Source organism: Gordionus sp. m RMFG-2023, chromosome 4 (assembly GCF_954871325.1).
Source record: "Gordionus sp. m RMFG-2023 chromosome 4, tfGorSpeb1-WG-v2, whole genome shotgun sequence".
NCBI lineage: Eukaryota > Metazoa > Nematomorpha > Gordioida > Chordodea > Parachordodidae > Gordionus > Gordionus sp. m RMFG-2023.
Window position 1 is genome coordinate 3,333,492 of NC_088778.1, and position 24,111 is coordinate 3,357,602.

Sequence of the window (24,111 nt, forward strand, 5' to 3'; positions counted from 1 at the left end):
AAAATATAAGACTGGCCTGATCATCACTCTTTTGTTATCTAAGATTGTAAGTTAATCCCATTCCTTTTAAAAAGCTTAAAAATGGCAACCATCCTCCCCCCCCCTCATTAAAATCGAAACTATTGTATTATTTTTTTAAAAAAAAAATTTTTCCATTTTCTTTCTTTCTTTCATTCAAACTCTTTATTTTTTTTTCTTCTTTTGTTATTTATTTTCTTCATTTGTAAACACAAAATAAAATATATTTTATTTACAATTCAAATAAATTGCTATGAATACAATTATCATTTATATTCTTTTTATTTTTTTTTCCATCTCAATGGTTTCTTTGAATTCTTTTCATTTCATTTTTTTTTCATTTAAAAATAATTTTAAAATAAAATTTCAAAAAAGGAAGAAAAAAAAAACTTTTCTTTTATAATATTATTTTTGATTCTTTTTTATAACTTTGTTGTTTGTTTATTTTATTTATTATTTTCTTGTTTTTTTTTATAATCTTCCTACTTTTTTTTTTTAATTACTCCATTTTTTATTTTATTTATTTTTTTTTTGTGTTTTATTTTGAAATCGAATTTTTAGCAACCATTTTTTTTTCTTTCTTTTTTTTTTTGATATTTTTTTTTGTAAAATTCTATTTGTAAAATTAAATTTTGTATTCTAAAAAAAAATATTAAATTTAAAAAAATGACATTTTACAATCATTAATTTTGGTTTGTAATCTTTTAAATTATAAAGTTATCTTTCTATCGGCTTTTCTATTTACAAAAAAAAATATTTGGTAAGTGAAATTTTTACGTTATTTATTTTGTAATTTATTTTGTTTTATCATTTTTTTTTTTTGATTATTTTCATTTTTATTTTATCATTTTTTGTGTAAATTATTTAATAATAATATTTATATATAATGAGGATTAAATTAACGAGTGATGTAATATATCGTAACTAAATAATCAAAATCAACCCTCTTTTTATGACCCCCCCCCACCCCGCCTGTCATTCTTTGAATTTCAATGACGCGGGCCTTTACTTACATTTATTAGGACTATTTTAAAGAATCGCAAAATTTTGTTTATAACGCGTAATTCAAAATTAAATATATATATATTAGAATAATAGGATTATTAATTTGTTATTTGTTACCTAATTAAGTTATTTGTTACCTAATTTCAGTCAATTTTATTACAAATCAAGTTCAATTTTACTTAAAATTTTTTTTTTATTTAACGAAATTAAAAGTCTTTGTACTGTCCTCGATAAAAATCAGGCCCATCTACCATAGAAAGGAATGGTGGGTATGACGCAAGGTTCTCATTGAAATTGAAGGACAAGGGAGTTCTTAAGATGCTACTTTGTCATTATTTCGTCATTAGAATAAAAGAGGATGGTAGAATAGCCTATAGGAAACAAAATTTCGAAATATTGAGTTCATTTCAAGGTTTGCCTATTGCCACCTACTCTTGGATTTTGGATCTAGTTTATCCGTTACTGGCACCCCTCTTAATTGAGATCCTTATTACCCAACAACAAAAAATTTAACATAAAACGTTCTGTTTGGGGGTCAGGGAAATTGATGCCCCATAGCATTCTTCTGCTTCTATAGAAATGTGAGCCTTGTGTAATAAAATATACAAGCTTGCTTTAGACATTTAACCTATTTTTTTGCTAAGCATGATGACCGAATCTAACGAATCATCTAAGACATCCTTTAACACCTCGTTTATAGCGATGCCAAATTAATTTGCTAGCCAAAGTCACAGCTGATTAGTCCCAAGCTGTAATACTTTTTTTTGGAATAAACGTAAACAGCTGTCGCGATTTCACCGTTTCGCTCCGTATTTTATAAATTATACCTATTGGCTTTTGCTTTTTGTAAATTTACGAACCGATTAATTTGGCATAGTTTGAGCGAATCGCGCTTACTATAAATGCAGTGTTGCAAATTTAAACGATACGCTTCTCAATTCAATGTAGCGTTTTGTTGCCAACCGAATTTGCATTGTTAGAAAGATCAAAATCTGTGATCTTGCACTCGCTAAATCACGTAATTATGTTAATATAGACTGAAATTTTTATGAGGAAAAAAAAAATTATCTTGAATGATCATTTCTAATTCAAAATTTTGACTCCTATGACCGTATTGAGAGTCAAAAATTCTTATATAATCATAACTCCCTAAAAAGTAAGACTTCCTTTTATAGTAACCGCCATTCATAATTTGCATAATGTTAAATGATAGAACTGTGCTATCGTTTAACGATTAATTACGGCATCGTATACGCGAGATCGCTGTTAATGAAAAGTGGCGAGGCTTAAGATTCTATAATTTTGATTGGTCGAGAAAAGGCGTTTAGTGATCATTATAAGATAAATGAAAACTATATGAATATACTATTATACCTATATAAATTGTACAGATTAGTTTAAAATATATACACACGTGAGCAGACGATAAAATTTTGATATGCAAAACGCCCAATATTTTCTTCACATGAAGTATATTATTTTTTTAATGATTGATTTTCCTTTATACTAGTTATTAGTTATCTGAAAATTCCCAACAATTAGGTTATCAGTATGAAAAGAACTATATATGTTAAGCATAGTACCAGGAAGAAAACAGCAAACTAAAATTATTATAGATTGTAAATTTTGAACTTTACTGAAAGAAATTATAAGAGAACTAGAAGGCATACGATGTAATAAACTCAAAACACTAAATTGTTGTGTGTAGATTTTTGAGAATTTATCCACAAATTCATAAACATTCTTCCAATGTGTTTATAATTGTTCTAATTTTAAACTTATTTAATTTTTTTATCATTAAATAAAAAGGCCTTTCATTTATAAATAGGTTTAATAATTTTAATAAAAGTTTGAAATAATGTCATGACTTATGCATCTTCGAAATCCTTCACTGAAATCTGTTTTTGACTTATATTATTATAAGGAAGAATAATTTTAAAAAATTCTCTAATACACCATTGACATTTACATTCTATAACCTATGATTTCCCACTACTTCATTTTCAGACACCTAAATAACTTGTATAAATAATGCAAATCAATAACTAAAATTTAATACTTCCTTAGAAAATAAAATGTTAGATAACCAATCAAAATTGAGTAAATAACTACGTACAACTGCGCGTTTGCGCAATAAAATAAGAAAAATCTGATGGAGTTCTACCTCAGATACTTAATTTCATTTACAAAAGATAAGACAAAATAACATTAGTATTTTAACTGATAAATCAATTACCTCATTTTCAGATATTTAATAACTTATATAAAGGAAAATATTTAATTTAAGAAAAAACTAAACTTTGAAGAGAAAAAATTAAATTTCGTGCCCTTATGATCGACCAATGAAAAATGAGTAGCAATTCTCTTGCTTCAAACACATCTAAAGTAACAACTGCTGGAAATCCTTTGAAATATCCAACTCGATTTTTTTCACTTGCTCTATATTTTAACATTATGCCCTTTCTAACGCGAAATCGCAACGTTCAGGTATGGCCTTAGTCTTAGAGGGCTCTGGTCAGCAGCGACTTCTTATCAATTCTATGACTTGAGCAAAAGAATTTGTGATTCATAGACACATTTCAATTTTTTTTAATATTTAATTCTATCCCATTGGATTAACTAAGATTACGAAGATAGGCCAGCCAGAATTCCTTTTATTGTTAAATAAATGGAAGTGAACTCTACCGAGTACTTAACAACCTGTCTCAAGTCCATCCTAACGGTCCTCAATCCCTACATCGCGTCATCTACAAATAACGCGTCTACTTTCTCCCCTTTGTGCTCCACCAACAATAATTCCATCCACCAGGAAATCCATCCAGGAGGTTTCAATTTCTCGCCAGACGGGAACAACTCCAGAGCAGCCGCCGTGGCTAGAAACATCAACGACTACATCAGTAACATGATGACCCCTAACCCCGAGTCCCTCAATTCGCCCGGAATATTTAACAACTACCAACCTAACGCGACCTCGAGCTTGTCTTGCTGCAATAATACCAACCAGCTAGCCGATCTTAGCGGGTCTTTGGCCGATATGCAGCGACACGGGGAAGTTATGGACGAGACTAGGGACGACGGAGGAGACGGCGGTATTATCGGCGGGAATAACAATCTCAATTACGAAAATTTGAGTAACATGGTCTTGCAGCAATCCATATCGGCTCTCGCCAACGCTAGGAAAGGCGGCCTTGATAAGCGTCATCATCATATTCCGGCTCATCAAAATTATATTAATAATAGTAACGCCAACAATAATAGTACTATCCCCAAGTCACACCACATTCATCATCACGCCAATCATTTGGAATCCAACACGAACCATAATCACAAGTATATTTAGCGAAGATCTGCAGGTCCAGAACCCGGCCCGAACCCCTGGCTGGACCTAAAAAAAATAGAAACCCGTGACGGCCCGATTTTTTAATATATTCTTTCTGCTCATACTTTCCTTTTTACAGGGTCATTCCATGTCAAATCGATCGCGATTCGCCCGACGCCTTTCGATTTTTACGGAATCATTGCGCGTAAACACGTGTTCGCGTAACATGTGTTTTTGCGAAATATTAGTCTCCCAGCTATTTTATTTTTAAATATATTGGGAGGGGGGGGGGGGGTTGAAGCCTGAAAAATGGCCTTTTTTTATGAATGTCGGGGTTGATTTTAAAACTACCGCTTGTATAGTTTGGTAATTTTTATAATTTTAGCCGGCAACTACCACTTTGGACTTGGAATATAGCAGCTCAAACTAACATAAATTAAAAGGCCCTAAATGTTAGCGGATTTTCTCGGTCGCGCGCCTGTAGATTGAGCCTAATCAGCTGACATTTAACCATTACTTAACTATACTCGCTTGTAAAAAAAAAAGAGATAAATTTAAGCATGAAAACAATATTTTAAAAACCTCAAACGGTTTTAATGGGGGGGGGGGGGTGTACGTATTCCATTTTTGTCTCTATTATAAACCTTTTTATGATTTATTCGATTCTTATAAATGCGCACGAATTGAACGTTTCAATGCAGCGTTTTTCTCAAAAACGCAAATAATGCATTTCAAATGTATTCTCGTTTAAATTGGAAAACATTTGCGTTTTGCATTTTAAATGATTATTTTTGAAACGTTTTTTTTAAATTTTGAAGTGATAATAGCGCATGGATACGCAAAATCTTCTAAAAAAAGTAAAATAATTATATTAAATTGATATAATAAATATTTTTTAGCTTATGGGAATTATGATATTACAAAAAAAAAAAGATTTGCTGATTAAATATATAGGGCAAGTTTTTTTTTTGATTTAGAATTTAGATATTTCAATATTGAAAAAAAAATAATAGAAGTTAACGCTCCATTTTAAACATAGCTAGCTAGGTGCGTTTACGATTTTTTTTTAAATTTGCGTTTCGAAACGCGGAGTTGAAAGGTTCCATCTGTGCGCGCTAATATGCTCAGTTAAAATATTTATCTAATGGAATACTTAGGAAAGTGGCATTTTGTTCGCGGGTGGTACTTTTAACATTAAGAAGAGTGTATTGGATTTTTAAGGTATTTTTTTAGTTTTGGATTTTCATTTGGAAAGATAAAAAAAAATTTGACGTTTATATCAGTTGCCTGCTTAAGGTACCTAATTTCTAGGTTACTTTGTTGCTGATGGTACATTAAATTTGGTATCGCAATGAACAGACGCGACATCTCTAGATATTGATAAAAGACCGGTCTGTTAATCGGCCCGCTCTAAGATCGATAAGCGGACCGTTGACCTTCACTAATCAAAATATAAAATCGATGACCGTAGATTTAAGGAACATTTTAAATATTATCAACCGTTGAGATCTTTCAACAATATTCATAATGAAATTATTAATTGTCACGTTTTTCTTCTTCTTCTTGAAATGTAGTTAAAAATCGGATTTCCGTATGAGGTTTGGGAAGAAAATTAAAATGAAAATTGACACTCAAGAAGATGTATCTTTATTGCTCTTAATTTCTTGTATCTCCAAAGGTTTAAAAGTTGGGAGGAAGATGTATCTTTATTGCTTTTAATTTCCTGTATCCCCAAAGGTTTAAAAGTTGGGCTTGGGAGGCTGAAATTTTTTGCCATAATATAGTTTATCAGTCTGGTGTTGTGTTGCAAAATTTTTTCTTTTCGTAGTTTAGTCATTTTAATTTGATATAAAATACGGCAATTCGTAGTTTAGTCATCTTATTCTGACATTAAATTGAATGGGGACTTCCAATCGATCGATTTGAACTTGGAATGGCAGGAGGTTCTTTGATTAACATCAACACAAAAAACTCTTTAAAATGTTAATTTTATGAAGCCAAATACAAAACAGACACAATATTTCGCAAGGACCCTTTACCTCGATCGAACCCAAGGATGAGAAACCGAAGGCCCAAGTAACCTGGCATACTTACAATTCGCAATGCTGCGATGTCACCGTAATCTTAGTGCATTCTCCAACGTGCCCTTCCATCGCACCCCCCGCCGTTTTACACAATAATCTAACGAACCAAGTTAGCCAAAATTTATAACCCGTTTTTTTTGAAATATCGGTTTTCAAGGGAAAGTATCGTGGAAAGTAGAGACGTTACTCGAAAAAGTGACGTCGTTACTTTTAGCCTAATTCGTTACTTGCTTTCAACAGTAAAGCAAGCCGTTACCTGCTTTTTTTTGAGATAAAGTTACGACATTAATAACGAGGTGCATTACTAATAAGGATCCTTAGAAGAATAAAAAAATTAGTTAATTTAAAAATTTTTGACTAGTTTCAGGGATCTTCACTTAATGTATGTCTTCCTCAAAACCTTTACGCTATAAATTGATTAAAAGTTATATTTAAATCTGATTGGTCATCATTTACACGCATGCTCACTTATTATATTTTTTCTTTTAATATTTTCAAAAGATGGCTATGTCTACCAACGATATTTCTTATCAAAATTCCTTACGTATGAATTATGTTTCATTCTTTTCTTTTTTTTAAAAAAAATACATAATTTATCTTGGCCATTAGGCCTACTCGAAAACAAATACTAATAATGAACTATTCGTGTTCGATTGTAATTATTCAAATCGAATAGCGAATACCGAATTTTAATTATTCGTTTGGGTACGAATAGTAAAGTATCCCATTTTTTGTAATAGAATCGAATAATTAATTATTATTTTTTTTGATTAGACATAGGGGTATGTTAATTTTTTTTCCCCACACAAAATTATATCTCGATTAGGTTTTTAAATTTAAAGCCGATTAAATAATTTGCCTAAAAAGTAATTTGATCGTAAATTCGTCCACGTTTCTGATTGGTCCATTTAATAGTTTGTAAATTAAGATTGTATCTTAAATATTGCTTAGAATTATCGGATATATTAAATAAAGGCATAAATAGAATAATTATCTGCATAAAAATTCGTATCTGTCGTCCATTTTGACGGAAATGGACGGATACGATCAAAGGAGGTCCTCCCTATTAAACAACTATTTTTTTTTGTAGAGATTTAAATCTTCATTGGATTAATTCTTAGATAACTCTCAAATAGATATCAAGCAGCCTTTAGCCAATTTGACTGACATGTGCTTAGCTGACATGAACCAAACTCAAGAGGACAACGAGGAAGAAGAGGAAGATTATAAGTATATCTTTATATAATGAATACGATTTTCAGGGATTACCAAAATAATCTCTCAAAAAAAATTGACAAAATTTGGAAATATATAGTAATTGGAATTAGGAGAGAATACTTTTATTTTGTGGCCTAAATATGCTTTTAAATTTGAAATTGTTTTCATGATTTCTCCACTAGTCTAATGATTGCGGTCAATATGATGTTTATGGAAATGCGATAATAATTACTAGGAGACCTGCAGAAGCGGGCCGGATTTGAATAAGAAAAATATTTTCGAGACCGACTCGGGACTAAAAAAGATTTATTTCCTGGCCCTATCCGGTATTACTTTTATTCAGGTAACAATTGCAAAAGTAATTAAGAATATGAACAATCATAATAATGGTTATGTCAAAGTTTTGGGCTAGGTCTACAGTTGTAAGAGATAGGGCATAGGCTTGTATAAGCAACCGCCAGATAAAGTATATAACTTGGTTATGATCGATATAGGGACAGTGATATCGTATACGGGCCCAAGCAAAACAAGACGCCGCGGAGGGGAAGCAAAAAACGTCGGAACGAACTGCGTCAAAAGAGAAAATACGTAAAATGGACGCGAGAAAAGATGGTCGAGGCTGACACGCTTATAGAAGAAGCTATTAGGCGCCAAGAGAGAAATCAGGTTTGTTTTTTTAAAAAAAGCAGTGCAATTTATCCAGCACGCCTTTTACCAATTAGATCCATATTTTTTTTTGTGCCCAGCTGTTCTATCCTGAAGATAACCTCAAAATATCCCGAATTTAGTTATTTTTAGAACAAATACAAATTTTTCGCCAATTTCTATTAAAAATCCGATGCTGCATTAACATTGGACCGCATTTAACATCTGGCCGGGTTTATAAAATTCTTTGAGATAAGTTTTTTTTTCTCATTTATATCAATAATTATTTAATTATCTTTATGATTGGAAATTAAGGATAAAATTGATATTAATAAAGAAGAATTAAAAATGGATACTAAAAAAAATTTACAAACTCGATCAGCTGTTAAATATGGCATGAATGCGGCATCGCTCTCCCCTTCCCACTCAATTTATATTTATCATTAAAAAAAATACTCGGATAATAATAGACCACAGCCTTGAGGAGCCAAGAAAATCCGGCGGAAGTGAATGCTGGCGAAGGATATTCCGGTGCGAATAATGGCGAAGAAATGGATGACCTGGGCGAACTCTCTGATTTGAACGTGAAAAAGCTCAGCGAGATGTTACAGGTTTCCCTCTCCTCGCTCTACAAGTACCTCAAATTAACGAGGCCTGATTATGAAGGGGGCCCTCGCAAAAGCCTGGTTTACACCCTGGACGAGGGCTACATCTCAAATAGTATCAAGAGGGGTCGGCCCGTATCCAACAACAAGAGGGCGAAGGAGATGGAGATACGGGAAGAGGTGACGAAAATTATGTCCATAATGGGGGATCCCAACGGGAGCGGCTTGATTTTACCCAAGGGAGGGTTCAACATCGCGTATCTGATGGAACGTTTGCCCGATCATTTAAAGTGCAGCAAGGATTCGCTGAGAACGTACCTTAGACGCATGAATTGGATGGAGAAAAAGAAGAGGGTCAACGCGCTCACGGCTTGCAACGTTCGGCTTAACGCTGGCGGAGGTGGCGACGCCAATATGGCTGCCGACACTGCCAACGAGGTGAGTCACGATGATGCCGATATCGTTAAAAGGGAGGATGAAGAGGAAGGCAGCAATAGTGACGACATTAACAGTATACCGACTGAGGTTTCTACAACAATTAATAATGTCAGTCGTGCCATTGCTATTCGGATAGGATCTTCGCTGGGAGCTTTTAGATTAGCGCCCGTAGACATATTATTCGCCGGGACGCTGCACCTTAATTTTCTGGGAGATTCTAATTTCACCACTAGCGTCGTATTATCCAGTGGCGGATTATTGGCCCATTACGAATTCGATTGCTTAGAACCGCCTTCCTCGAACCTGGATATCCTTAAAATGGGCTTGACTCCTTGCATAGACGAAACTTTATCCAAATACAGCGGCAATATGAATCCCATGGATAACAAGAGCAAGATATTGGTGGTAGACCAAAATGTCGTGAGTTTTCGCGAGAAAGTTGTGAATCCGCTCGTCGGAAATGGTAATGAGTTGGAAACGTACTACCACACCCGGTACAGATGCTTTGACGGGAAATCCGACTCCATTTTGAAAAGCGTCTTGGTGATAAATAACACTTACGACGATTTCAAGAAATTCCGGGAAGCTTCCCCTTTGCGCTCCTTCTTAGCTTCGCTCGAAACCTACCTTGAGGGAAGTTTGACCACGGCTTTTAACTCGACCGGCGTCTCTGATTCGGCTCTTATAGTCAGGTCCAGCCTTAGAGACTATTTTGAAAACGCGAAAAAGACCGATTACAGTTATATTTATCAAAATATGGCGCAGATATTATGGTCAACACAATAGCCTCATCATTGTATTTACTTATTTATTTTTTTATAAACTATTAATAAAGGAATATTTTTAAAAAAAAAAAAAATAAGATTCTCTTTGTAATATTTATTTAATATTTACTTAAAATTAAATTTTAATTTATTTATAATTTTAATTTTAAAATATTACTTAATTTATCGTGTAGTATATAAAATCTCGTAAGCATTACAAATTATCAAAAAAATTAATTATATAATATAAATTTTTTATATTTTAGTTGTATTATAGAGTATTACTATCAATAAAACAAGAATTAATTTAATAATATATAAGTCTTAATTTAATTTTTTTCCACCCCTTAATTTTAGAGGGAGTAAAATGAAAATTCAAAATTTGAGAAAAGCTAACCCCCCCCCCCTTTCTCCACCCTTCCATTGAATGCTGGCTACGTATGTAATCTTATCGTTAAATTTTGAGTCCCGCGAAAATGCTAAGAGAAATAGGTAAACTAATTGTACGAAAAATAATCACGTGATTTCTCTGAATTCCTATTGGACGTTTTTAAATTAAATAGTGGTTAGGAAATTTTTCTCAAATTTAACGTGATGACAACCTCAATAAGGTTTTCTTCAAATTAACATTTCCCGTGAAGTAATTTGTCACGAAATATTTATTATCCTTATTGAAAGTTGTTACATAAAAGTTATAATTTAGAAATTCTTATACAAAAAATTTTTTTAAAAAAATTATATTACTAGTAAAAGAAAATTTCTTTGAAAGTTAGTTATTTTTATTAATAAAATATGTTTTATAATCATAGAAGATAATTTGTTTGGCGTTGTAAAATTGACATTGATTTTCAAATGCAAAAAATATTGAAATTGAATATATGAAAAATATTTTTTATTTTAAATTAGGAGTTAAGATGATAGCCAGGGGTTTTCCCTGCTTCACAGTTAACGAGAATTCACGTCGGTAGTATACAAAATCTCCCGATAATTCGGGGCTAACTGTGAAGGCGACGTTAGACGAATACCCCGCGAATTAATTCAATAATTTGCTCATTTTGGTTAAACGGTTTCACGAGTCGAGTCTTGAGTCGATATCAACTCCTGAAACCGGGGTCGCAAAACTCAAGTTAAAAATATTATTAATTTTTATCCGCCAAAAAAATCAATTATATACAATAATGTGATAATATCTTTAAAAATCGATAAGTGAATTCCCATAACCGGATTATAATATTCTTTATTAAAAAATAATAAAATCTATATTCATTATCGTCTATTTTAGATTTTTCTTTTTTGTGAATTTTAAAATATATGCATTAAAAAAGCGATTTTATCAAATGATACGGTATAAAAGATATAACTTCAAAAATTATTTCGAATATACAATATTCAATAAATGTATATTGCTTAAAATACCACTCCAAAAGCGCAATTTCATGTCCATAAATTTATTTCCATATGATTAAACAATAACAAATATATCAAAAACAAGGATTATTAATTCTAATAATAAAACTCACGTGATACAAAACAAAGATTAATTAATGTTATCTCATATCTTCTCGAAACATTGATAGAAACAACACATGTTATATCCGATTTTGCAAGTAACCCCTCATTGAGTTGAGGACTCAGGTTCAATCCTGGTAAGAAGCATAAAAATTTCCAGGGTTTTCTTCGATGACTGATGTGTAAAGACATATGTTAAGATAAATTTCGGAGCTTAGAGATGACACCCCGGTCACCGACAGGCCTGGACAGGGTGCTAAGGATACTTGTCCAATAAACAAATAAAGGAAACAAACGAAAATATGAATATGAAAGATAGGGCGTTCCCTTCAAGCGACGCGCAGGGTGTAGACCTCCATCCTGCAAAAAGTAAAATAAGGTAAAAGCAAAGAAGACAAGATTAGCAAGTTTGAATATTGGGACACTTAAAGGTAAGACGAGAGAATTGGCATCAAAGTTGATATAGTTTGCATACAAGAGACGAAATGGAAAGGTCAGAAGACTTTAATGATTGGAGATGGGTATAAATTGTACAATAATATAATTCTTAGCAATAGGAACGGTGTCGGCATCATCCTCAGTCAAGATCTAACCTTCTCAGTGCGACAGGATCTCTGATAGACTAATGAAGATAAAACTCATGGTCAATCAATATTACACATCTTTTAGTATATGCCCCTCAAACGGGTTGCAAAGAAAAAGCTATTCTTGATGAAGCTGTAATGAAAATCCCTGTGGATGACCTAAATGCACATGTGGGGAAAACAAGAGATAGCTACAAAAGGCATCATGGTGGTTTTAGATATAGGAGAGCATGTATTAAAATTTGCGCAAGCCTTTGACCTTGCCTTAACCAACACCTACTATAGGAAAAAAGACAGTCATTTAATAATATATGAAAGTGGTACAAGGAAAATACAGATAGATTACATGCTAATCTCTCGTAGAAGATTAAAAATGTAATAGACTGCAAAGTCATCCCAGGAGAAGATATAGCCGCGCAACACAAGTTACTAATCATGGATTTACACATCACAAATAAATCCACTAAACAAGATAAAACTGGAACCATGCATCAAATGGAGTAAATTAAAAACAATGAAAGATGCATTTGCAATCAATGCAAACATTGAAACCATAGATTTCTCACAAGTTAGTGAAAAAATGTGGACAGACCTTTCATCCAGATTAATAGACACTGTCAAATCGACACTATACTTGACAAGGGGAGGTAACAAATCATACAAAGAACTATGGTGGTGGAGTGAAGAGGTACAAACCACTATACAGGAGAAAAAACACCTTTTTAAAATATGGAATCCAAAAACCCAGATGACAAGACAAGATACAAAAAATCCAAGAGAATAGCTACAAAGGGGTGGTTAGGGCCAAATTTTTCATACGAAGACATGTATGAAGAACTACATACCAAAGAAGGGCAAAATAAAATATACAGATTAGCCAAACAGAAAAGAATTCTAGGGATATAAACGGAGCTCCGAAAGTAATCAAAAATAGATGGAAAATTGATAATAAAAGAAAAAGAAATAATTAATAGATGGAAAGAATATTTTCAGGAGCTTCTCAACTTTAATCTCCACATACTACATCTAGATGACACTCCCCATGTCAAAACCTTATACAGCCAATAACAGAACAAGAAATAATCACATGCCTCATATGAAAAACAACAAAGCTAGGGGTCCAGATGATATTCAAGTAGAAAGCTTTAAAGCAGAGTGATGGAATACATTTCCTCACAAATCTATACAATAAAAACTGGGAAATGAAGAGATTCCTCAAAATTGGAGGTAGAGCTTATCTAGTTCCTATCTTCAAAAATAAAGGGGATCCACACAATTGTCAAGTCTTAAACTTTACGAAAAAATATAAATAAGAAAAGACGGAATATATTGTGATAGGAGGAGATGAAACAGAGAGCATTCATATAAATGAATGGCAGATATCGGCAATTAAGAGCTGAAAATATTTGGGCTCCACTATACAAACAAACGGCACAATAGAGAAAGAGATAAAGTGTAAAATTAATCAAGGGTGGTTAAAATGGAGATCTTTATCTGGAGTGCTCTTTGAAAGAATCCCACACAAATTGTAGGGAAAATCTTACAGTTCCATAGTACAACCAACTATTCTATATAGTTCGGAAACATGGCCAACCAAGGAATCAGACGAGAGAAATCTACAAACTATGGAGAGGTTGATTGCTGGAGTTACAAGAAAGGATAAAGTGCGCAGTACAAGAATACTAAGTAGTTTAAAGGTAGTGCCCATTAAGACTAAGATGATGGTAAATATACTTAGGTGGTATGGGCACACAATGAGAAGGCCTATGAACTACATAGGAAATAAGGTTGAGAGTTTGGAAGTGATGGGCAACCGTAAAAGAGGAAGGCCAAAACTTCAATGGGGCCATAAAGTTAGAGCCAATATAAAGAAGTATAAATCAGATGTAAGAGATAGTATGAATCGAATGAATAACATAAAGTGGAGAGAGATATTGAAGGAGTCTTACCTCCAGGAAAGGAGAAATGCTAAAGAAAAAAAATTAAAATGTCTATATACTCAATAATCTATATATATACAATCACCTTAATCAAGAAATGAACGTTTTCGTATATCCTTAATGTTAATTTTTATTTTTCTCATCAACTTTCCTATCTTCTTAATGTTAATTTTAATTTTTCCTATCTTCTTAATGTTAAATAAAACGATAAAGACTATATCTCTCTAATGTTAAATTTTAAGAAAATTTTTTGTATATAACAGGATTCGAACCCATGATTCTATATTAAATTTTGTAATATAATCTTTCTTATATACGTTATTATTTTGCTTTTATTTTTTATTTTTATTGGCTTATTAAGGTCTTATTTCATTGGTTTAAAAATTATTTTCTTTCTATTTCATTGGTTTAAATTTATTTTCTTTGTTTTATTAATTAAGTAATCAACCATTTTTAATTAATGATTTTTAATAAGTGTTATATATTTCTTATATATTTGTAGTAGATATTTCATATATGTTGGTATATTATATATATATTTTATCAATAATATTATTATTATTAAATTATAAATGTCAATCAATTATTAATATATATTTAGAAATATAAAAAATATTGATTTTTGTTTATATTGAATGGATTAAGAATTAACGCGGAGGAATATAATAATTGTTATACAAAAGAAAAGAGATATAAAAAAAATTATGATGATTTTTATGAATTATAAAATAAAGAAAGTCTTGGAAAATATTATTTTAAATTCTTGGAAATTAATATATTACAGATAAAATATTGGTGCCGTGACCAGGATACGTTAACTCTTATTAGGGTGATTTTGCTAAGAAAATTTCAGAGTTTATTAATCAAAAAGAAAAATTTCTAGGACCGGGTTCCTCAAATTAATAGTGGATTCTGGATATTTAAAAGTAAGAAAATTTTTTTTATTTGATTTTTAATTTACACAACGCAATAATTGTAAAATTTTTAAGATTTAATTTTTTTTAGAATTTTAAAAAATTTTTTAATTATAATATAAATTTGAAATCATGGGTTATTCTTTTATTACTGTGCATAGGAAGCCTAATTTTGATAAAATGTCGAGTTATAAGGATCATTTTAATAAAATATTTAATTCGAGTTTTAATAAAGTGGATGTAACTAATAATGTCATTACTGCATTAATTTTTTTTGTGTTTTATTTAATATTAATTATAATGAAACAAGTAATAAGGAAAATAAAAAGAAGATCTTTTAAAAATAGAGAAAGTGATATAAAAAAATACAAATACCGAAAATTTAATTCCTAAAGTTTTGGTTAAATCTCCAGATATTAATGAAGATATCAAAAATAGTTTACATTTAATTTTGTTAGAATTAAAAAATTTAAATGTTATAATAAATGTTGAAAGAAAAAATGATAAAAATTTAGATACTGGTGAATTATTTAATTTTCAGCAAAATATTATATCAGAGGATATAAATAAAAAATTAAATTCAATAATGATTGAATTTAAAGAGAAAATTTCTGAAGTTTTAAGTAAAAACCCAGAAGAAATTTTTAAAAAAAATAATAAAATAGATAATACTTTGAGACAAAGTACCGATAAATCTATAATTTTAAGTGAAATTAGAGAAACGAGAGAAAACATGAAAAATTTATCCAGAGATGTGTCCAACTTAAAAATTAAAAATAATAATGTGATTGAAAGTTGTGAACTTTGTGGAAGAAAGGGACATATCAGTAAAAATTGTTATTCAAGAGACCGAAAAACTAATGAGAATGTGACTGCAAAACCAAGTGAAAAAAATGACATTGTTTGTCATAGATGTGGTTTTGTAGGACATATTAAACGAAATTGCATGGTGAAAGAGGCCAATTTTAAAAGGGATTTCCACAAAGAACCTCGGTAGTGTTACAACCGGTGGTTAGAAATATACAAAATCCTATTATTAAAAATGTGGATAAAACTGAAAATTATAATACAAACCATGATAGAATGTGTTTCAAATGTGAAGAAATGGGACACATTGCTATACATTGTATCCAAAGTGTGAGTGGGTTACAGTGACTATATGATTTGAAAGAGAATATTATAAAAATAGAAAAATCATATTTAGAGAATAATAAATATTTTGATATATATAGTTTAATTAAAAATTTTGTGTATATATATAATAAAATTGATAATCATTATGGGAATGATGATTATACATTGAAATTTAACTTGAATAAAAAGAGTTTTAATGTAGGAAATTTTTATTGTCATTTTGATGAAATAAAAAATTTTAAATTAGACAGTAATCTGAATAAAAAGAATTATTGTAATCAAATGAGTGATATATATCCAAGGGAAATTTTAAATAAAAACATAAATGAAATTCAGAGACCTTTAAATTCTGAGATGAATTTAGGTATGAATATTAATTATATTGACAATGAGATTAATATAAATGTCATTCAACCCATTAAAATGCATAAAAATTTAATAACTGAGGGAGCAAAGGAACAGAGTTTATGTCCTCATATTAATTTAAAATTTGGTGGATAAATGGTTGAAATGTTATTTGATACCGGGGCAAGTATTTCAATAATGTCTAGTGAAAATTTTTATAAATATTGGCCTAATGGATTGTTGAGAGACAAAATATGTGTATAAAATAATTTGATGGATCTGAAATCAAAGTTTTAGGTAGAACTCAGGGGGATGTTATTTTCCATGATATGCCTATAATTTTAGATTTATGGATAGTGAATAAAAATGTTGAAACAATAATAGGTTGGGATTGGATTATCAAATTGGGATCTCGAAATAATTATTGGGATTTATTTATCATTGATAGCGAATTGGCAAGAGATAATGCTGAAAGAAAAATAATAGCTAATGAAGTCAAGGAAAAGCTTAAAGAAAGAGAAATGAATAAATTAATGAGTGAAGTGAAAGAATCTATCGTTAATAAGAATATTGGTGAATATCCTGCAAAATCCATGATAGATTCCAATGAATATAAGATCAATAATGAAGTTGATAATGATAAAAAAATTAATAATGAAATTAACGAATTTAATAGAGTTAAAAATGCTATACCTATTTTAGTGGAAAAATATGGTATAATTTTTGAAGACACTTTGGGATGTCTAAATGATTATCAAGTAGATTTGAAATTAAAAGAGGGATTTTCACCTATTTTCTTAGGGTGTCGTAGAGTTCCTTTTGAGTGGAAAAGGGAAATCAATGAAGAATTAGATAAATGGGTTAATGATGGTATTATTATTCCTGTGGAATATAGTGAATGGGCTACACCATTAGTACCTGTTAAAAAATCTAATGGAAAACTTAGATTATGTGCAGATTTTCGAGTAACACTTAACAAATGGGTTGTGGAAGTGAAATATCCATTACCTCGAATTGAAGAAATTTTGGCAAATTTAAAGGGAGCCAAATATTTTTCAAAAGTTGACTTTTCATCAGCATATTTACAATTGCCTTTGAAAGAAGAAATTCATAAATTGTTGACAATAACAACGCCTAAAGGATTATTTGCATTTTGTAGATTACCTTTTGGACTAAGTGTATCTGCCCCTTCAGAGAACAATGGCATCAGTTTTCCAGGGTTTGGAAGGCGTATTTTATTATATAGATGATGTGTTAATAACTGGAGTGACGCCAGAACAACATAATCAACGTCTTGAAGAAGTTTTCAAGAGAATTCAAGATAAAGGTTTAAAAGCTAGTAAAGAGAAAAGTATTCTTGGTGTCACCGAAATAGTGTATTTGGGTCATCAAATTAATGGATTTGAAGTGAAACCTCTCGATAAAAATTTAAAAAATATTTTGAACATAAATCAGCCTAGTAATAAAGCTGAAGTACAATCTTTTATGGGCATGATCAATTATTATCATAGATTTGTGGATAATTTTGCAAAAATTGCAGCTCCACTATATGATTTATTAAAAAAAGGCGTCAATTTTGAGTGGAAAATTGAACAAAGAAACGCTTTTGAACATTTAAAGAGAAAAATTGGTGAGGAACCAATTTTAGTGTGTTTTAATAATGACTTGGAGATAATTCTTGCTGTTGATGCGTCAAATAAAGGTGTCGGAGGGGCCTTATTACATGTCATTGATGGTTTAGAGAGACCAATTATTTTTTTCTCGAGAATATTTCATGAAGTTGAAACGAGGTACTCTGTTATAGAACAGGAGGCCTTAGCGATTATTTTTGGGTTGACCAAATGTCGCGAATATTTGATCGGTAAAAGATTTGTGATTTATACAAATCATAAACCATTAATTCATTTGTTCAAGAAAGATAACAAAGAATTAATGATGTCTCCGAGGTTACAACGGTGGTTGTTACTTGTTTTAATGTTGAAATAAAATATAGGCGAGGAAGAGAAAATCATTTGCCTGATATATTATCAAGATTAGGAGCAGGTTGTGCTACTCCTGAAATAATTGATAATATGATTATAGATAGAGAAGATGCTTTAGTGCGAACTTTATCATATATGTTGAAAGGAGGTCCTACAACGTGGGAAGATCTCAAATCTTATACTTTAAAAGATAAAGTATTAAGACAAATAAAATTATTTTTAACGGGGAAAAAACCTTGGAAAAATAATTATAAAATTTATCAAAAATTTGAAAAAGAATTATCTGTGGTGGATGATTGTTTAATGAGGGGAAATAGGGCAGTAATTCCTTTGAAATTACGTGCTAAAATAATTAATTTATTACATGCAGGACATCAGGGTCAAAGTAAAATGAAATCTTGGGCTCGTGAATATGTGTGGTGGCCTGGAATGGGTAATGATATTGAAAAAATTACAAAGGAATGTGTTCCATGTAATACATGTGCCGTTATACCCCGTAAAAATTGTGGGCTAAATTTGGTATTCCTAAAATAATTGTATCGGATGGAGGTCCGGCTTTTATAAGTGAGAATTTTAAACAATTTTGTAATTCGATAAAAATTAACCATATTTTGACTCCACCTTATCATCCTAGCTCTAATGGCCAGGCTGAAAGAATGGTAGCCATAGTGAAAAATTGGTTAAAGAAATCTAAACAAGAGAAAAAGGTCTGGTTAGCCCAGTTATATTATAATAATTCAAAAAATAAAGAGGGAGTTACTCCTGTCGAATCATTTTTGGGTAGAAGAACCAGATTACCTTTAGATTTTCTTAAATCAAAAGAGATTGATAATTTAGAATCTTATGGAAAAATCAATATAAAATTTCCTGTGGGTCAAATTATTTGGGGAAGACTTTTTGACCATAAAAAAAATGGGAAAAAGGTATTGTTTTAGATAATATAGGGAATAAATTATGTAATATAAGGTTTGATAATGGTACTGTGGGAGTACGTCATAATGATTTTATTAGGGTATATAATAAAGATAAATAATTAGTCCATAAAAACCGGAATGGTTAGTTCCTATAAAATTTTTGGGACAAAATTATTTCTTGTAAGTCATAATAATTTATTAGAGTATATAATAAAGAAGATAAATATTCAGTTCCTAAAAACCGGAAGGTTAGTTCCTATGAATTTTTAGGACAAATTTATTTTTGTATTTAAATAATTTAAAGATAAATTTATGTGAATAAATAACAAGAACATGCTTAATTAGGATTGGTAGATGTTTTTCTTATTTAATAAATATTTGTGTAATTCAATAATTTAAGTGTAAATTTATATGAATATATGAATACAAATAAATAAAATCTCTTAATTGGGAATAGTTAATATTTGTCTCATGTAGTAAATATTAATACAAGTTTATGATCATGATTACCAGTGAACTTATTTTTATAATATCTGATATTTAGTTCAGTTTATTCATTTAAATATATGTGATCTTATCACTACGATTTAAACTTGCAAATAAGTTAAACAAGTATAAAGAGGATTATAGATTAATATGTTTTGTGTGGAAAGTGAAATAAAAAGAAAAAGAAGGGGAGAAAGACATAAGGTTGTTTTTTAAGTGAAATTTTATTTATTTTAAAAAGGGAAATATATAAATAATGTATATTATAGAAAATGGAGAAATTAATGTTATATATGAATTACATAGGGGTAATAAAAATGTTAATTAGTGATTTTTTTTTATTTAAGCAAATTGAAAAGTAACATATTTTAAAAAAAAACATAAATAAATAACATGAGTGTTGTTTATAATTGTTTTTATTTAAAAATTACATCGGGGTAATTTATAAATTATAAATATTTAAAAGGAGAAAATTCAGTAATTATAATTTAAAATTTTTAGTAAAAAAAAATATATATATTGAAATATATATATATCGTGATGATTTATAAAATTGAAACAGCCGATCAAACTATTTAAGTGAAAATAGTTAAAAAGAGGAAATTATTCATTAAAAAGGATAAAGCAGATATTTATAAACGATGTTTTAGGTGCCAATCCTATGGCCACTTCATAAAAGATTGTAATATTCCTGTACATATTCTACAAAGTCAAGATAGGGAGGGAGATCTTAGTGAAATAGATGAGACTCCTGGGACTAGTAGCTTGTGGAAAAATACAAGATAAAGCCGGAGGATGCTTATTGTGATTATAACAAGATTAATGAGTTAGAATCTCGTCAAAAACAATATGGGAATAGACCCACCGCATAATTATGATGGAAAATTTAAAAGAACAAATGGAATACAAGCTAAAACCGTGGTCGGAACAAATTCAATTATGGAAGATAAATATAAATATTATACTAAGATGTCAAATATCAGTGACAAGGCTACCAAAATGAGTTCGACCGTGATTAAGATGAACGATAATATGGGTTTACAAAAGAAATATACTTGTATGGAGACTGAAGAAAATGAGATGTTGAAAGAGGACAAAGATATTGAATAAATATAGAAATTTCAAGTTCACATATTTTTTTTATTATTACGTCTTGGTTTTTTTTGGCGGTCGTGTTATATATTTCTTATATATTTGTAGTAGATATTTCATATATGTTGGTATATTATATATATATTTTATCAATAATATTATTATTATTAAATTATAACAATCAATTATTAATATATATTTAGAAATATAAAAAATATTGATTTTTATTTATATTGATTGGATAAAGAATTAACGCGGAGGAATATAATAATTGTAAAACAAAAGAAAAGAGATATATAGATTTTTTTTGGATTTTTATGATTTTGATCATATATAAAAAAAATTATGATGATTTTTATGAATTATAAAATAAAGAAAGTCTTGGAAAATATTATTTTAAATTCTTGGAAATTAATATATTACATATAAAATAATAAGATCACAACCTTTTTTAATTTACGAATTTTTAATCAAATTAAAAATTATTTGTAAAATAAAAGATATCGTAATAGGTTTTTTTTGTATAGTTTTAATAAATTCAAGAGTTTAGCGGTTTTAAATCCAGTTTAATACGATCACTAGAATGTCCGCTAAGTTCGGTCCCCCAATCCCATTCTTCGACCAATCAATACAACAAAAGTAAAAATTTTGTCCGCAAGTTGGCGCACTATTATTTATTATTTTTTTTATAAAAAAAAATATTTGATTGTTGTTTTTCCACTTACATTATATTTCTTAAAATTATTACACTTAAAAATAAAAGTTTATTAAAATTTAAAAAAAATTGATTTGAAATAAATTACGGTTTAAGTCACTTAAATTTTGAATATATTTCAAATGGTTAGGTTAATGCTTATTATTATGACAATTATTTAATTAATACACCAAAGTCCAATTTTTTAAACTATAAAGCAATGTGATATGAGTATATGGAAACTAAGGTAATATACCCCGGTTAATTTTTTTCGTTTAAATCTTTAAAAGAATATAATAAAATTTTCAATCATTAATCAAATAAATATATATATAAATAATATTTTTTCACGTACCAGCTTCTTTTGGCGGCTACTGGAGGTCTAAAAAGTTCTCTGTAGTATGAATCTAGAATAAGATCACCCTCTCAACGACGGGGGGGGGGCAAAAACTACGTCAGGAAGGGCATCCGATTATAAGAGCCCGGCTACAAAGTTTCTTAATGATTAAATCAGAGGGAAGAGTGGCCAACCTGGAAATCATCACGCGTAGAAGAAGGAAATATAATTGTTTAATTTGCAACGGATCAATTTATTGGTAAATGAGTTTTATTAATAAAAAAAAATGAGTGTAGAAAAAAAGCTTTTTATAGCGTTTTTTATTAACATAAAGAAAATTATTGTAAAGAGGACGCAACCCTAAAAAGAATCTTTGTGTGTAGAACAATTTGTTGGGTCCGAAATTGCGGTTTAAAACCAAATTGGGAGCGGTTCTCAGTGACAGAACATTTATTCTTGAGTTAAGGGTGGTAGAAAAAAAATGATGAAACGGGTGGGATCGGATAACCAAACTTGGTCCACCTAATAAATATTGGGATATTTCTGTAATATAAATAGGGATTTTGGAAGTAAATGAATGCTGAACGAAATAATTGCGGATAGTGATCCGAAATAAAATTCGTGAAATAGAAATGGCAGATTTGGCAAGAGAAGAAGTGAATCCCCTCATTAATTCTTGTATTTGTAAAATTTCCTAGAAAATCACATTGTTGATTTTGAATTTAACAAATCAAAATAAAGTCTGTGAAGGTATAATATGGTATAATTTTTGAAGACACTTTGGGATGTTTTTCTATGATTATCAAATCTTCACCCATTTATTTAGCATGTCGACGAGGTCCTTTTGAGTGGGAAAAGAAAATAGAAGAAGAGTTATACCGTTGGGTCAAAGATGACATTTTTTTTCCGGTGGAATATAGTGAATGGGCCACACCATTGGTTACTTAAAATAATCAAATGAAAATTAAGTCTGTGCGCCGATTTTCGCTTAACATTAAGCCCGTGGGTTGTTGAAGCTAAATAGCCATCACCTAGAATTTAGAAAATTTTAGCCATTTTAATAGGGGGCAAATATTAATCCCAAAGTTGATTTTTCATCAGCGTATTTGCAGTTACCCTTGAAAGAGGAAATTGGCAAGTTACTAACAATTACTACCTCAAAAGGTTTATTTTCTTTTGGCAGATTACCTTTAGGGCTAAGTGTGTCAACACCTATTTTTTCAACTTATACCATGGCATCTGTTTTCCAGGGATTTGGAAGGTGTATTTTATTATATGGATAATGTGTTGATAACTATGGTGGCACTGTATGAGTAATATTGTTTCCTTAAATTTTTTTTAGTAAATATGAAAAATTGGTGAAGTTTTTCTTTTAAAAATCGTAAATTTTATCGGTTTGAATTTTATTTGCTTATTATCTGTCAAGTGACAGTGAATTAAATAAGAAAAGAAAGTGACAACTATGGGAATGAAGCCTTTAATGTCTCACGGTTTGAATGGTATGTAGTTTATATATGGTTATCTATTGTGAATAATTTTTGTTAACTCAAACAATTCAAAGAAATTAAATAAAGTGATTTTTTAAATGAAAAATAGCGTTTAATGTTATTCATTTTTAATTTTTAATAATTTTTCGAGAAAGAAAGAAAGAAAGAAAGAAAGAAAGAGTTCTTTCTTTTGACGGTATGTTTATATACACATTTGTGGAAATGTTCATTCATTTTTATAGTTATTGTATTGTAAGAAAATTAAAAAATTAAGATCATAATTTTTTTTAAATTAATTATGTACAGTAATTTGGACTGTGGTCCATTTTATTTGCAGATAAATGTCATTCCTAAAAAACCCAAAAGAGTCACGAACATATTGGGAATTACAAAAAAAAACAAATAATAAATGACAATAATAGCGAGATTTTGAAATATGTAATGCCAATGAAGACATCTGCCAATTCAACACAACATTATCGATGTCTTTCTTTTAATCATATCATGGTAGATTGTGATGTGCCAGAGTATGCTTTGAACAAACATCGTATGCAATCTCCAGAAGGAAGAAATGCCAAATGGTTCAAGAAACTATAC

At 30.0% G+C, this 24,111-nt stretch overlaps 1 protein-coding gene across 2 annotated transcripts; it reads left to right on the forward strand.

The window, feature by feature from the left end:
* Positions 1 to 3,601: 3,601 nt before the first annotated feature.
* On the forward strand, positions 3,602 to 10,260 carry LOC135929112 (uncharacterized). 2 transcript variants are annotated; one of them, XM_065465621.1, is made up of 6 exons: positions 3,602 to 4,353; positions 6,340 to 6,535; positions 6,928 to 6,970; positions 7,563 to 7,656; positions 8,139 to 8,310; positions 8,760 to 10,260. In XM_065465621.1, the coding sequence occupies exons 1-6, from the start codon at positions 3,692 to 3,694 to the stop codon at positions 10,116 to 10,118; spliced, it is 2,526 nt and encodes an 841-aa protein (XP_065321693.1). In that variant the 5' UTR covers positions 3,602 to 3,691; the 3' UTR covers positions 10,119 to 10,260. The 2 variants fall into 2 exon arrangements, with proteins under 2 accessions (XP_065321693.1, XP_065321692.1); XM_065465620.1 differs by having other exon boundaries at positions 7,548 to 7,656; positions 8,760 to 10,258.
* Positions 10,261 to 24,111: the final 13,851 nt, after the last annotated feature.